The sequence below is a fragment of the Tinamus guttatus genome, unplaced genomic scaffold, assembly GCF_059628265.1.
Source record: "Tinamus guttatus ecotype Peru unplaced genomic scaffold, ASM5962826v1 Tinamus_guttatus_pri_ptg000052l, whole genome shotgun sequence".
Lineage (NCBI taxonomy): Eukaryota > Metazoa > Chordata > Aves > Tinamiformes > Tinamidae > Tinamus > Tinamus guttatus.
The window spans coordinates 1,755,779-1,773,215 of NW_028288586.1; the positions used below are offsets into that span (position 1 = coordinate 1,755,779).

Here is a 17,437-nt window from a genome sequence, read left to right on the forward strand (position 1 = left end):
AAGTTATAGCAGTCAACCCATCACCAGGAAATGCATGGGAGGTCCCAAGACTTAGCTGTACAACATGTGCAACAGTCTTAGTCAGCAGAAAACAGGTTTTCTGATTTTTTTTTCCTGGAAACCTGCTGCAGCACTTGTAAAAGTTAGCTCTGCGTGGGCAGAACGCCAGAGGTGGCCTCACCGAGGCCCCTGGTGCCCCAGGCGGGACCGAACCACAACAGTCCCTTCTTCCGCCCTCCCCCAACACCGCCCTGGAAGCCCAGATTTACCAACTTCTCCCCTCTTCCTCGTGCCACTCCTTTTTTAATTGATATCTTCTAGTTCTTCCAACACTACTGAAGACAAATCAAGCAATACTTGTTGCAGATATATGAATTTATTGTAACACTGCATGCAGCACTGAGAAGTAAACAGGCCTTCTTATTCAGCAGAAGCAGTCGTGGCCGACTGAAATGTGATACAGGAGAAGTGATCTCTGCTGGCCGCGCTGAAGGTCAACGGAGCCTGCTGAAATTCAGCTTGTTCTGCATTGCCAATTAGAATGTGACAGCTCCTATTAATTAGCTGAGGTAATACATTTTTTCCTTATTTTAAGCACCCAAAAAATAGTCCTTCAGATTCTGCAGTAGCAGTTGATGACTCCTGCGTGTTAAAGGCATACAGCAAAAGGATTACTCATAAAATTCTTCCCTCACACCTATTTCAGACAGCATGAGAGCAAGGATGTCCGCAGCATGTCCCAGGCAGGCAGGTGCAGAAGCCACAGTGTTTACTCCCCACTGCAGCACTTGGCCTTGTATTAAGTGCTCTCTTCTTATTTGCTTTGTCAGCTGCAATAACATGCCTGCAAGTGAAGGAGGCAAAAGCAGCTTCAAACCAATCCAGTACAAAAGTTGCTCCCTGCCAACCTCTACTCATCACTGATCAGAAGGTGGGACTACCTGTCACTTCATTCATGTATTTCATGACAAGGAATGAATAATAACCATATACTAAGTTTAAAGTTGAGAACATGCGAACCAGGCAAGGCAGAAAACACAAAGTCACCAACTTCAGATTGTTCTGTATTAAACATATAGGAGGATTCAAGGGCTAGTTTTATTTTAGCAGGACTTTCAACAGCAACATCAGTATGAAATAAGCTGTCACCAGCAGACTTTTAAACAGTATTTAAAAGCAAAGGAGACAGAAGCAGCTAAACTGCTGAAGTCTGCAGCTAAAAGCAGACAAACTTTTCAAAGGTTTGACATTACAGCTACCTCTTACTTCCTCTCGCACAGGACAGGCAGCCTGCAGTACTGTATCAGTCCCAGCTGGACCGGGATGGAGGGTTGTGCAACAGCATCCTCAGCACTGCCTCGCTTGCACTTCCACAGCCCGGCTACTGAAAACCCGAGCTGGCCAACTGTAAGAACGTCCAGTGCAACCGTAACCTCTTTATGGGGTGCCATTTATTCCTTCCAGCTGCTGCAAGAATACTTGTTGCACAGTCTTACCTCAGGCTAAAACCAGTGATCACAAATATCAACATGATAGACTTGAAAGAAGAAGAGCTAAGAGAAAAAAAAGACACAGCAAGGGAGCAGCTGTTACAGAGAACAGCTTACAGAGCACCCTCTGCATTACAGACCAAGCAGCCCCATCGGCTGAGAACGGCTTTCCGCAAGCTGAAAAATTAGCTTGAGGATGACTCATTAGTCTGCCAGTAATGAAATAATGAAGCATCTGGGAATCCCAGGGCTGCTACTACTGTTTTGTATTATCGCAAAAAGCAAGTTCGAGGGACAATGCCACATTCCCCCGAACGGCAGCATCTTACCCATTTTACTAAGACAGGTGAGCAAAGACTCTCCTCTTCTGATAGCACCCAAATTCATGAAGGTTTAGCCCCCTCTTTGTGAGGGGGAAGGTGGCAGACACCCCTGAGAAACGGAATTCCTTTGCAAAGGAACTGGATGAAGACTGAAATTCAGACATACACAGCAAACAGTCATCTACCACCTTGGCTGCCTTCACAACTACCACTGCCTTAAGGCCCCTGTAGAAAAAAAAAAATATCCAAGCTGGATCTTCCAATGTAGCCCACAAAATGCTAGGCTTGAATTGTTTAAAGACTCAGGTACACACATAAATCCTGTTTAGTTAAGGAAGAACAGGAGACAGTCAAGACAAACATCATAAAACAAGCACACACCAGAAGATCTTCTAGAAAGCAGTTTCCTCTTGTGCTTCTAACACTTGCTAGTTCTTTGTCGTGTCTCTAAAGCTCCCTCTCTATGGCATCAGATTATAAAATTAAAGTCACACAAAAACATAAGGAAGAAGTAAATTAAGTAACAGTTGCTCTGTACTAAAGGACTCAAAGTACATTGCAACACAGCAACATTAAGCTAGATATGACTGATTTAAGCTTTGACTTGATTCTTTCTTCGCATGCAGAAACTACAGCAGCCTTCAGTTCGAATTTCTATAATTTGCAACAGCACAGAATATTCCTTAAGGATTCCAAAAATCCCACAAGGAAACAAAAAAACCCACACTTAAAAGACCCAAAACTTAAATAGTCAGTTCATCCCCTTCCCAAGCTACTAGTTAAATATAACCTCTACTTTTCTTAATCCCAAGAGATGAGCAGCAACAGCATACTTGCTTTTCCATAAACTGTGTCCTTTACTTCTTCCCTCAAACCTTATCCATGTTTTAAGACTGATATTTTAAGTAAAATATTGAGATTCCATATTAACAGGCGCAGTTCAGAAATTTTTATGGAAAGAGCAATTCTGCTCAGCATCAGTTAAGGTGTAGTAGATTCCACAGACACCACAGACCACTGACAATATTGATCGGGAGTCTACTAAGGGCTTCCCACTGGTGCTACTTCAGTTTCCTCAGCAGGATTCAGAGCAAAGTCACCATAAGCAGATACAGTAAAATGTGACACTCCTGCAGTGACAGATCTCAAACTCCTAAGCCCAACTCCTGCTGTTCACTATATTCAAGAGATTTGTGATAGCTGCATACATCATACAGATACTTCTGCTACTACTAAAAGCTGGGTTTTAAAAGAGTTACCCATAAGCTCCTAACAGTTGGACCAACACCTGTAGTCAGATAATTTGCTTTGCAATTCTCTTCTGCTGCAGCTTTAATTTAGTTACAATACATTAATTCTGCAGAATCTTCTTTAATAAATGCATATATAAAATTTGAAGAGATTGGCCCAAAAAATTACTGATAAAAATCTAGACATATAGCACATATAATACCCAGAAAACATTTTTAATTCAACTTAATCAGTACAGTATCTCATACTGCATTTAGGTGACTTCCTGTATTAGCTGGATCCATGACATGTTCCTAGTTTTATTCCTCATTGGTTGCTATTTTGAGTTGCTCAACTGATACTAACTTTTAGACTTGTGTTCACCATGAAAACAGCTGAATGGGGGCAAGTGGGGGAAAAAAACATGGGCAGGGAGCCTGGTTAGTTATTTTGACTCAAATGGGAGGGTGGGCAAGGATTATTCCACTGTCCACTATCACCAAGAAAAAAAAGGTTTTCCAAAACATTATAGACTTAAGAATTTTAGTTCTTGATAGGCCAAAAGCATCTGGATAAAAACAAAAGTACATTGGATTTTTTAGTTAGTGACATATATTTTAAGAAAAAGAGCCTGAGAGCAGACCTTAAGGCTTACTTACATTAATAAACACTTACCAGCAATTCAATACTTGCAACAATCACTTTCATAAATTACAACCTCACACTGGTGCCTATGCCACCTATCTCAATTTATCCAGCACATTAAGAGGAAATTAACACCAGCTGAACTGAGCTTTCATTTGTGTTTACCTATTATCCTATAAACCACAGTTTATAAAAACTAATATAGTTTTTTGAAGATGCTTGAAAAGAGACATAGTGTAACTCAGTTGATGAAGATTGCTAAATTATGTTTTTTAAATAGCCATTCTTTCTAGTAACTCCTTTTTACCTACCTTCAGAGGTTTTCCAGCGTTTCCACAGATCCTCAATGGTGATGTGTTTATCTTCTCTGTGTAGATGACTGTGTTTATTAGAGGCATCCTTATATTGCATATCTTCCCTTAAAAACTGAAGGAAAGGAAAAACATCATATTAAATTCCAATAGAGCAATCAATTTCTAAACACAGGCTGCAGGTGAATCAGGCAGAAGAGAACTGCTATTACTCCTCTCCGTACAAACGGCACACGATTCAAGCAAGTCAACCACTTCAGAGGCTCAAAAAGGAAATTAAGTAGTCTTTCAGGAAATGATTTTGCAATTAGATCCCAGGAAAACTGAAGCTTGTTGTTAGCACTACAAATTTGACAACACTAAGTCACTTAGATTTACAGTGATTTATCATGAATGCACCAAGTCATACTGCACACTTCTATGCTCTAAAGATATAAATCGATCATCTACTTGATGTCAAGCCCACATAAGATTTGAAGACATCCACAGTGCAAGAGCTTGTGGAGTCTCCTTCTCTGGAGATCTTCAAAACCCGCTTGGATGCAGTCCTGTGCCACGTGCTCTAGGTGACCCTGCAGGGGGGTTGGACTAGGTGACCTCTAAATGTCCTTCCAATCTTAAGCATTCTACGACTCTATCCCCGTCCCTTCCGAATCCTGCTATTCCAGCTACATTGCTTATGACGGGATAAAGGTCAGCTACATTTAAAACTTTTTAATTAAGTAAAAAAAATTGAGTTCTACTTCATCAAATTAAAAAGTGTAGTTATCTTAGACCTATTTTTTTCCTCATCAGAAAAGACCTGAACAGCTGCATTCAAAGCACAGAAGCATTACACCAAGCTATCTCATTCACAGTAGCTCACAAAAAGTCTCATCCGAAATACCAAGCTTTGCATGTTTGCAAACCATGTGACAAAAACAGAGATCTTGCAATCATGTCATATATACTTATGTTGTACCCCTATCAAACAAGTCACGAGCAAGTGGTTTCTCCCAATACATATGAGCAAAAAAGCCACAAAAATGCAAAATCCTTAGAGGATATCATCTTAGCTAGAGGCACTGTCAGGAAAAATGGCTGCCACAAACACCCAAGGAGTCCCATAAGTTGAGGAACACTGAACAGTCAGCAGTTGCCAGTTGCCCTTAGTTCCTGGGCTGGATTGCTGGTGGACGGGTGCAAGTTAAATTGCACTATTGCTACAGTTACTATACTCTAAATCAGTCCCTGTCATCCTCTCTCATCTACTTTTCTCCCCTTCTTTTTATCACAATGAATATCCCAAAGGTCTAGAATGCTTGCAATAGATCTTCCTTTAATAAGCATTGCTAGAAATATATATACACACACACACGTGCATGTACACATGTGTGCATGTCTGCGTATATAAACACACGCATACAGTGTGCACCTTGCTCATCTCCAGGCTAAACAGTCCCAGTTTAGGGGTACATGGGAGACAAAGTTCAAACACAGACTCTTTGGTAGAATACAAGCCTGTCCCTTCCAGCATATTAGGATCTGCAACATGACCTAATTTTCAATAATTTCAGTCAAACAGCAGTAGAAACAACAGATTAGTTAAGTCACTGTTCTGATCAAGAAGAAAATTTCGCAGCCTTTTCTCTGCGAGCGCTGGATGCCCACTGCTCCAAACAGGAAGGTCAGTTTTGCTGCACACACTTACAGGACAACTCATAAAACTGACCTTACTTTACATCATATCATATCATTCATATAAGCATGTATCCCAAACCAGGTTGTTACTGCTTACTTCTGAAGTATCACAGTATTACATGGCCACAAGTATAGCTGGAAATTACTTAAGTAATAGAAAAAAGGCAATGGAAAAAATTAGTAAAAGAGAATATTGCCCAGTAGTCAGGTTTGCGGAATAAAGAGAGGCCATTAGCACCGTTCCCCATACTGCCAGCCACAGCAGGTGAGATGAAACAAATTCAAGTTTAAAATTACAGATGTTGAAGAAGAATTTAAAATGAGCCAGGGGAATTTCAGTGTTCCCCACATTTGAAGTGATGAGCCACAAAACTGCAGATCAATGGCAGCACAAGCTGGGAAAGGCAGCGTGCGCATAAGGATCATTTGGAATTAATTTCTCAATTTAAATAGAAGCAGAAAATCTAGTGATGCACGAACAGCAAACTACTTCCATTTACCTAGATGGTCTGCAAGTAAATTATCAATATTTCTTCTTGCTGATATGGTAGGTTTTCAAGATGTCCATTAACAACTCGGATCAGATCACACGGTCCCCTTCATAATTCATGTCATCCTTTGTTTCTGCTACTATGAACTAACAGGTTAGGATGGCATTTTAATTTCCTTACCAAATTAAGACTAGAATTGGTTTTATTTTGCATATTAAAATAGTCAAAACTAGTTAGATCTTTGATATTCATCTTGCATTTCATAATTCATACTGCACCTAGTCAGCAACCTGCTTGAATGCTCTCAGCTTACAGATTCTTTGCTCCTTGAGCACTATAAAAGAGTCTCAAAATACCTATGCACCCCTTAGTACTATTTTAAATAAAGACAAAAGGCAAATTTTCTGGCCACATTCATGATTTGATTTTGATGAGTCGGACCTTCTCTGAAGAGAAGGTTAGAGCTGATGAAGGTTCCTTCCAACCCAAATTCTTCTACAAGGACAAGGACTGTACAAGGACACATTTTTCCTTATGACCTCTTAATTCTTTCATTTTTTTGGTGTCAAAATCCTAACTACATAAGAGGATGCTGGATTTGAGAGGGGTGGATTCAGCTACTGCCCAGACTACTTTAGTATTTTGAAAAACAAAAATCGTATTTACAGTCAAAATCATATTTACAAAATACATGAGAACAGCTCAAGACAGAAGCTTGTCTTGGGGCTGAGGCAAATTTCTAAGCACCATGGCCCAACTATGAAATGGGACACCACAGACAAAGGACTGATTCCTGTCACTGTACACATGTCTGTACATACATACAGAAATACCTGCCCCATGTTCTCTGCTGCATGTTCCACAGTCCAAATGTGAACCCAAATTGGCACAACCAGTCCAAGGTGGGCAATTCTCACAACTACCATGCACAGAGAAGTCAGCTATCTCATTTTTCCCCCTCGCAAATTAGAAAAGACTAAACTGAAGAAAAGGCACTAACTAGTAAGAGGACAAAAGGTCATCTCTTTCAGCTACCATCTCTAAACCTGTCTAGATCAAGTACAACCTCACAGTCAAAGCAACGGGAAAAAAAACTGATGCTGCTTGACCTACCTTTCCTCTCCAGTCTTTATGTACTTACTATCCCCAACATGTTCATTTGGGAACTTGCAATAAATAAATAAATAAATAAATAAATAAGTACTACGGAGACAATTACATTGTGAACTTCTCCTCTAAAGGCTGTCTCTGTCCATAAGAGGGTTAAGGCACATTTAACACTCATTCTTCGACTTGCTGGATGGTAATGCACTGACCCTGGACACTCCAGATGGCCGGTATGGTCATTTAATGGTCTTAAAATCAGGTGTCCTAGACTAAAGCTTTTTCTAAAGATGAACAAAACAGCACATATGTTGTGGCTAAAGGGGATTCAGACACATGTTGCATCTTCTTAGTTAAAGATGTCCTTCAGATCAGTTTTGCTCCTAAGAAACAAATCGGCTTTTTTTCTTTGCTGCTAACTGACAGCAAAGGGTATGAACAATCTTAGGACAAGAATATTTGAACAGGTACAGGTGCTATCAAGGAAAACATGCACTGCTGTTTAGAACTATGTAAAATCCTACATACTGGGATAGAAATAAAGAAGAGAAAGACGCCAAGGCAGAAAAGTCAAAAGCCTTCAAGATGTTACATCTCATCCCACAGCAGCATAAGGTGCTAGAAGAATGTGTTCTGAATTTAACTTATTTGAGTACCTAGACGAACAGCACAAAAAAAGTTTGAGCTCAAGTTGCAACGTTTCACGTTGTTCTGCTGCAAAGCCACGAGAGGGAGCAAGAGCTAACACATAAACTGATGTTCTCACAGCTGTGCCAGGAACACAGGCTCTGCTCACCACTTCAGAGAAGCAAATCTGCAAAGCTTGATTTCAAATGTCACCACACATACAGAAAACAAGCCTAAGTAACGCACAAAATGATTTGCTGGGAGGACAGGACAACAGTGTATAAGATCTGGTTTACACTGTGAGACTGTTTAAAGTATTTGCATTTCTTTATTCTTTTTCTCTTTTTGAAGGGCAAACTAATGCTCACAGAACAGAATCCCGACTTGTCTGCATTGAGGAAAAAAAAAAAAAAGACTTACTCCTCAAAGAGTGACTATGCATTTACATAAGATGTCTCCAAGATAAAAAGCCCCTCTTCTATTTGATCCAATGTAATTACTCCCATTTCCTGAGAAAAAAATCAACAATTTCTCTATGTCCTGTAACGCCGGACTGACAACAGCAAATTTAAAGTGTGTAGTTATAAAAAAAACAATGAGATTGTCCCTTTTCAAAGAAAGGAATGCACCTAATGAATGTAAGTACGATCAACAAGCATTACTTGCTTAGTATTTTTTCTTCCAAAGTTGGCCTAATATGGAAGGTCTCTTAAAACGAATTATGCCCTAAATTGAAGAAAGATGAAAAAACAAACACACGCTCTGATAAATTCTGATAAAGCAAAAAGATTTTTTTTTTGTTGTTCCTTGCCATGGCAGCTAATCTCTCCTCCGTTGCCCTGGTCATTAAGCATACATAGAAGAGGTTAGAAAAATAACTCTAAATAAGGAGGTAAGAACAAATTCTGAGAGAAAGCATCTAAGGATTATCTTAGCCAACATAATTGCTCAAGAGGGAGCAGCCTTTTAAGACTACAAAGTTGAAACCAGTAAGGCAGATCGGCTACATAAAGACGATGTGAAACGATGAACAGCAATCAACTACCAAACCAGGTACAAAAAAAGTAATAACACACACACCACAAAACTGAGTTTTGATCCCCAAAATTACATCCCAACTGCTGTACTACTCGCTCGGTTCTCAGTGCAAAGCCCAGGACACAGGAGTGTGTGAGGCAGAACCGTCCTCCCCAAAGCAAATGCCACTGCAAAGCTGGGCAAGGGAATAAAGGAGTCACATAGAAGTCACAAGCTTCTTCAGAAAGTCCTCGGTATCACAATATTCACAAAAATCCAGTAAATGCAATGAAAACTAAATTGAAGACCACAAAAAAGGCACCCTTCAAAAACAGGAAAAGACTGAAATCCAACAGGCCATTGACATGGAGGAAACACTTGCGAGCTAAAGGCACACGTAACAAATCAGAAAGAAGCCGAGCAGTAGAAACATGGAAGTTTCCAGAGATCCTTGCTCCTTGCCAGGGAAAGGCAAACAAGTAACTACATACTTTTGCAAGCCTCAGTGGAAAAGTAAAATTAACCCCGCTCATTAATTGCAGAAGGAAGTACTCATACTCCATGTTTATACTTTCTTCTGAGTGAGGGTTTGTATGTTTGATTTTCAGTTTTGCAAACTTAAAATAGACCTTTTAACTGACAAGTTTATTCTAAGAGCAATTAGTAACCTTTCCTGGCTAAGGAATACCATCTTTCTGGAACAGCAATTCCTTAAACAGGATTATTTCTTTCAGGTCTGTTTCTTCAAAAATAAAACACAGAAAAAAGTTAAAATTTTCCTCTTCCTAAGTTGCCATTGAGAGACTTTAACAGCCCCCATCCACTGCTGTCAGATTAGTCATACCTAGTAGGTTATAATGTCGTGTTTTTTCATTAGCGACCCACTGTGTCTGAGGCAGGTTCTCAATCTTAGCATCATGGGGACAGTTTCTAAGAATGCTACATAGTAAACATAAAAACATAACAGAAAAATTCACTAGAAAGCCACAGTGTCTAGCTGTGCAACTGGAATGGGGTATATCCTGGAGAGCTCACAAGGTCTATTAAAGGTTTATAACTGCAGCACAGACCAAATCCACAGCTATTGTGTTGCGCAGTAACTTGACGATCCCTTGCAGGGCAGGCGGGGAGGCGAGAGGCCCTGCGAGCGGCAGGACCCAGCGCCAGGCACGGGGCAGCCTCCCCGCGCGCGCCCCGAGGCCCGAGGCTGCTCCGGCCCCGGAGCCTGCGGAACGCGGTTCCGGCAGCTCTGTGCACGGACACGGCCCTCGGCTGAGGGCGCCCTCATGTTCTGGGGCCACTGCTCAGAGTTGCTACAGAACTTCAGGGTGCCAAAAGACACTGCCTTTTTAAACAACCTGGGGTAAACAATTTAGCAGCTGAAGAGTAAAATTCAATGCAAGCAACTCTTCTGTTAAAGCCATCGACAGAAAAATCATAGTCTAAAGTTACTGAAATATACTATACCCTAGCAAAAGTAAAAGGAGAAAAAAACATTGCTTTTCAATATGACACCTTCCAATATTCAACCCTGCCAAAAACAGAGCTACAGCTGAAACATAAATGAAGATGATTACTGAGAATTATGGCATCTGAATTAAGTTTGGGGTCTTTGGGGAAAAGAGACTTGTTACATTGGGTTAGGAAGCTCAAAGATTTGTTTGAAAGACCACGTGTTCCTTATGGGACGTTCTTGCACAGAGCCATGTAGAACAGGCTCAGGAACGATGACGGGACTGGGCAACCCAGCCGGGCGCTTCTCAGCGCTGCTTTGCTGCACAGCGTTTTACTCGGCGGGCTGGCTCTAAAGCATAATTCAGTTTACAGGAACACAAACATCAATCTAAGACTATTTATTATATAAACAACATTAAAAAAAAAAAAAAAAAAACCTAAAGTGACCCCTAAGGACATGTAGCATCTTGTTGGGAATACATATTCCCAGACAAGAAAAGAAGAAGCTCGCCTTACAGCAGAAGCCCTGTCAGCCGAAATGCTAAAAATTCTTATGGGCTCCTGAAATTTCACAGCAGCCCAATATACACTACACACTGTAAAAAGGGGAGATGGAGCTCTCAAACTATGTGGTACGAGCTTTAAGTTAAAAATAAATAAACCCCCACACTGCAACATTTGGTTGGATTCCTTCAACTGCCTAGGGAGGTGATCGCTCCTTGGACTCCTCATTGCCAAAAGGACAAGTCCTAGATGTCTCTCAATGTGCGTTACTCTAGTTCCACACATCTGTGATTTTGTAACATTACAGAGTAGACATTTCCCCCTCTTCTAAATATATTTCGTTAAATCATTAGCCACTCCATGATGTAAAAAGCAAAAAGGGAAAAAAATCTGCATATAAGTTTGCCTGCACTCCAGAACCAAAAAAGGCTATTCCAAAAAGCAAAGCCATGCAGAGTTATGTCAAGTTAACAAGTTTGAAAAGCCAATGTTAAGTTTTCCTGCCATAGAATTGCTGGCAATTTTATGAGACAGTTGGTGCTTAGCACTGTGCAGACCAGGATACCAAAAGGACCAGGTCTCTAGTCCAATCTAGTAATTCATGTCCCTTTGAATTTTACATCTGTTACTCATGGAACTGAAGAACAAAAATATGCACAACATTTTTACTAGGTCATTTTCATGCAAATGGAACAGGAGGTCCTATTTCTGTCATAATTCAGGAAAGAAAAATATCAGCTTTGGAAGTTATATGTCAAAATTTATTTCTCCAGATCCTGCCAAAATAGCGACACTAATTCAAAATATTTCAAATAATGAGCTCGTAATACAGATTGTGATGCGCACACACACGGAACATTTTCATTGCTAAAAAAAAAAAAAAAAAAAAGGAAGCCCAAGCTATCAAAGATATCACTAGCAAGTTAATCATATAATAAAGTAATGAGAGCATGAACCGCTTCTTTATTATGAAAGTTTTAATTACAAATTAGCACCAATTCTGGACTCATTACAGCTCTAGATGTTTTTAATGCTTTGTTTACTCATGACTGAAGTACCTTCTCTATTTTCCTTCCTCTGACTTTTTTAGCCTCCACCCCTTCGTTTTCCTTGGAAATGCAGCGTACTCTCTCATGACACTCCATCTGTGCCACCTCTCTGCTCATTTGTGTTTCAGATGGAAATACAACCCGGAGTCATCATAAAAACGGCTTCACAGCACCCATCCACCCTGAGTGGTTTCTTGCAGTTAAAGAAAAATCCAGACCTGTTAAACATCCAGTGTCTGAAAAGCTGTCAAACTATTATAGTCAAAATAATAAATATCTTTCCTCACCAGAACATGGCTAGCTGCTTTTCCTTGCTTTAGACTGTTCTCCTCCTGTTGCTTAGACCACTAAAGTTAGTTTCTTCTCGACTCTTGGCTCCCAACAATGTTTTTTTTTTTGGTCATGCACTTACGTGTTACCCTTCTGAGCTTCAAGCTGCCTTTTTTCACCAGGCTGCTAGAAGTTTATGCTGCAATCATGTCATGCTTTCACTAACGTACACTTCTCCGCAAAGCCTTTTTTGTCCCTCAATTTTAGTAATTCTGCAAGTCAACTGGTAAAAACACAACAAATATATCTGCCTAACATAGTAAGTGATCTTGTAAAATTCCAGGCAAAGCTGTAAATTCACACCTCTAGTTTCTGAGACAAGTAATATGCACAGTGAGATATTACTATTTAAAATCATCAGCCTATTCTATTGCTTGGATGGAGGATCTACATGCAAAGCTCCTCTGGAAACAACCAAGCCTATGTAAATACTGAACACGGCCTGCCTCAGCATTAGGAAACCCACGCACGCTCAGGGTAACAGATGCTTCCTGGTGCAGGGAGCCTCCCACAGCACCTCACCAGAGCCTCAGCCAACAACATTCTGCCTTTCAGCTACCCCCTTCCCAGCCTACAACTTCAAACCAGTTTAAACAATTGCAGCCTTCTGTACGTTAGCAGTGAAACAGTAACAGCAGCACGTCTGGTTGATGAGGAAATGCACCTCGGCCTGCCCCAATGATAAGTTTCCCCCCCACACACACATCCTTCCGTTTTCTCCGCTGCTCTAGTGCTCTGTGCTTTTCATAATGCAATATCCTACCTCAAAAAATAATTGCTGCACAATAAATCATAAACTACCCCAGAGCACAAGTAAATTACCGAAATAAATCTTTAAATTCTACTTTCTGCTTTGAAGTGCATTGTTTTAGGTACATTTTAGAAAGTTATATGAATACCAAATACAAACATTTCAAAACACATGACTACTAAGACAAAAGTTCTTTTTTTTTCCCCCCCAAAGTATTTTCTAGGAAGTAGTACTAAAAAAAGTACATTTTAGCAAATTCAGAAAAAAAAAATCCAGTTTAGCTTTAAGCAATATAGTCATTACTTGAAAATGGATATATTTTCTACCAAATGATTCCATATGACAGTTTTACAGATGAAAACAAACTACAGTGGGAAAGGGAATATTAGAAGCATTATATAAAGAACAGAGAGTAGGCAAATGAAATACCTCGAATTGCTGGCTGTACTTCTCAACTAGATTAGCAAATTCAAATAGTTGAACAGCCTAAAACCTAGTTACCTTACCTCACTCAAAAATTAGAAAGCTTTCCATCCTCACTGTCAACACACACCATTTTTGAGCTGATTAATACTTAATCAATACACTCTTGCTGTCCTTCCAGGAGTCTTACTGCAAGCAAAAAACATGCAGCATGAAAGAGCAGGAAATCCATTGCTCTGCTGTTAAGTAAAATAATGTTTTTTAAACTAGTCCATATTAGTATATATTTAACATATATCCTGGGCTAAAGAAATTAATCAGATATGCATATCAGATAAATTGATAATCACATTTTTCAAGTATCAGATTTTTAAGAACAAAAAAAAAAAACACTAGAAAGATCTAACCGGAAAGTTATGAACAGGAACAGAGATTACTAGTTCAAGATGCAACTAAGTTGCAATTCTAATTTTAATTTTGGTAATTTGGATTTTCAAGAAGAAAATTTTTCTAGAAGAAAATTTGTCTACACAAACACTCAAGCATCACTGATCTGCATGGAAACTACAGGGGAGGGAAAAAAAAACATTTTTATTAACTATTTCTTCAATAATTAAAAATGAAGTGGAATAAAAAGGGTTGTATTTCAGTCTCCCTGTTCTACACTCAGCAGAGTACTCTGACTATACAGTTTCACTTGCTTCCCCTGCTCAGTATTCTGCCATAATGACATCAAGCCCTCATGACTGCTCTAATCTCCATCATTCTAACAGGTTTAAGATTAGCTTATGTTGCCTGCACTTATCTGGACATTCCTCTGGAAAAGGATGAAACTAAAGCTCAGAGATAAAGATGAAAAAATTTACTGCAAACAAGGACAGTACTTTTCAATGCTTACAAAAAGTTTCCCTGTACAATATTTCAGTATTTTCTTTATTTTGCAGTATTTTCTTTATTTTTCTCAACTTTCATGCATAACTAATTACACAATTATGGGAACTGTCCGGAAGGCTTATTGCTGTCACTAATATTTTGGTTTGTAGATTGGAAAGATCTGAAAAGTGTCAGTCCCAAATGCTGGCAGTAGATAAACAAGCACTGAGATTACTAGCTAACTTTCACATATATCCTGTGAAATTAGAGTTAGGCTTTTTCCACTGCCTGAACTAGTTCACCACAGTGCCCTCCTCTAAGATACTAAGCAAATGATTCCTCAAAAATAAGGATATTCCAGATCATTCTCTCCACTGCACTCAGTTCCTTCAGGGAAGGAGAAAAAAAAAAAAAAAAAATCAATTCTGCCAGGCACCAGAAGAGCAGTGGTGCCCAATTTGGTCATCACAGAAGAAAGTTTACGAAGTATCACAGTGAACCCGACAGTGATAATTCACAGCTTAGCTCATTCTGAGAGAACCATTTAACCTCCCTGAGATGTTACAATGTGAAGAGACACCAGGGCTTGATTCTTCTCCAATACACCTTCAGTGGGACCAGGCTTATGAACACCCTCACCTTTAGGAGAGGGACAACCTCGCTCCCCCCTTCCTTTCTCCAGCCAGCACCTGACAGCTGCCAGAAAGCCAAAGCAGCAACACTGGAATTGTGCGAATATTTCTTCATAGCTCATCTTTTGAGAATCAGAGGGCAAACCTGAACAAGAATAGCGGCAACTCCTTTGCCTGGGCTGCCAGGAGCCTACATGCTAATCCCAAGCAAGCACAAACACTAAAAGCACAATTGCTAAAAGCTTCACACAGGCCTGAGCGGCTTTTAAGCCAATAGGACTCCCTTAGCCTAAAGCAGGAGGTGCTTATCACATTTGCCCATAAAACTTGAAGAAAAACAAAAAAACTGAAACCTTTCTGGACTGCTTCCTGTAAGAGGCAGAGTTGTGGGCCACAAAGTGGCTGGAACAGACCAGACAAAAAGGAAAACCCAGTGATGCCTTAAGCAAGAAAAGCTTTTAAGTAAAGAAAACACCAGTCAGAAGACCATATCAGTTCTTAATTACCTCACTGAAAGTCAAACCATTTCCCTTTTACATGTAATCACAAAAAAACAGCAGCTTATATATAAAGAATTTTCTTTATGCTAGAATAATATCCATTTTTTGACAATTCTAGAAACTGGACCTTCAACATTTGGCTGTGGAAATAGCATACACGGAGCAACCACAGCGGAAGCTCAGGAATAAAAAGATTCCGTAAGAGAGGACAGAGCGCGCAGGCCCGCGCCGCTGGAGCTTGGCGCTCCTACCTCATCACTTTCATCTACTTCAATGCCGCCGTCCTTGTCGTCATCCATCTGCTTGTGGATGGTGCGGAGCGCTTCCAGGCTGAAGCGGTCCTCCTCCGTAAAGCACGGGGGGCTCAGAGAGCTGCACGGATCTGGAGAGGGGAAAAGTCAAAGCACAAGTCTCAGTTACTGTTGCCCAACTCTGCGCGCAGCTGAAGGCTTTGGTTCCCCTTACGTGAGGCCATCACATTTTTCTTCTTTCTCTTCCACAACGTATGTAGCAATTGCTCCAAAATTCTAAGACACATGATTTTTAACCCATGATTAAAGATAGTTACTTAATAGCAAGGTCTGTGAAACACCCATTTTATTAATTCTAATGCATCCAACAACACTAAACAAGAGGTGTGGAAGGAGAAGGATGCAGAAAATATTTTTTGAAAGTTCAGCTTGAAGTAGTGAATTTCCACTGTAATTACCAGCGTACTAACACATTGGCTATTCCCACACAAAATACAATTAGATACACTCTGCTTTGATCATAGCAACAGAAATGCAAATTGAAGCAACATGCAAGTATTTTTTGCTTTTGTTAGTCTATCAAAGGATTAGGCTTCCAGGTTACTATAGAAATTAAGCTCATATGTAATAAAAAGGATGTGAAACTACATACGAATTGTGCAAGGGCTGGCACAAAAATAGATGTTACTGTTTCCAAACCAACTGAGTTGGTATGATTCTGCGTTTCTGTATTTCTTTAAAAATTGTGGAATTAGAAAAAGAGATTCTAGAGAAAAACAAACAAACAAACAAACAAAAAACAACAACAAAAAAGCTTGGTAATAAAGCTACAGAGCTACAGATTAAGTAGGACATGCAGAAGTAATGAATCAGCTCAAAGTTCAGCTACCTTCCTCCTACTCCTCCAAAAAGCATTCCTGCCATTTAAGACAAAGGCAAGCAACGCCAAAAGAAAAATTATAATTTTCAGTACAATAGCCACGAGCAAACCAGACTAAGGTGCTACTTAAGTATTATCATGTATTAGAACAACTTTGTACTGCAAGATTAGAGCTATATTATGTTTAAGTTATAACAAAGCTCAATAATCAGAACAAAAACTGGTACCTCAAACACACCTACTGTTTAACCTGTACTTAGTTCTGAGATTTTCTTCTATGAAGAATAACATTCACTGTTTTTCAAGTGATCACTCAAAACATTTCTCCTGTTATGCAAGAAAGCCCAGTTTTTCATTTTTAAAATATTTTCTCAGATTATTTCTCAGCATTGAGGCTCACAAATTTCTTAATCAGTACACTCATCCTAACCATGTCGTCTTTGATTACTTAAACATGAAGGCACTTTAAAGAGCTAATGACTCTTCTTGACAGAAAGAAGTAAACAGGCTGCCTGTGCTTCAAATGCCCTGTGCCCTGGTGACAGCACTGCCTGACACCTCTCAAAGAGGAGAAGGTTCCAACTGCTCTTCTTGAGACTGAGAAATTTGGAGTAGGATCACAGACCGCAATAAAATGAACCGACTCTAAAGAGAACCCAGATTGATCTCCAAGCTTATTTTCATACAATAAAATGACATAGCACTCCCATATTGACAAGGCTCATCATCCCCCTCTTCAACGAACAGTCTCAAAAAAACACTCATTCTTGAGGCAGTGGGAGGAAGAAGAGAGTACTTCTGAAGTTCCAGCAATCCAAAAAAACAGCTGATGAAATTTTAATGGTCTGCTGCTCTGCAGATTTTTGCCTCA

The 17,437-nt window shown here is 39.8% G+C and overlaps 1 protein-coding gene across 2 annotated transcripts in view; it reads right to left on the minus strand.

Annotated features, from left to right (window-relative positions):
- Positions 1-17,437, minus strand: part of STIM2 (stromal interaction molecule 2) — a 58,953-nt gene that overhangs the window by 13,361 nt on the left and 28,155 nt on the right. For both annotated transcript variants that reach the window (XM_088539930.1, XM_088539931.1), the window contains exons 2-3: positions 15,687-15,817; positions 4,000-4,114 (exon numbers count right to left, since the gene is read on the minus strand). In XM_088539930.1, coding sequence (XP_088396056.1) covers positions 4,000-4,114; positions 15,687-15,734 — 163 coding nt within the window. In that variant the 5' untranslated portion in view covers positions 15,735-15,817. The remainder of the gene's footprint in view (positions 1-3,999; positions 4,115-15,686; positions 15,818-17,437) is intronic.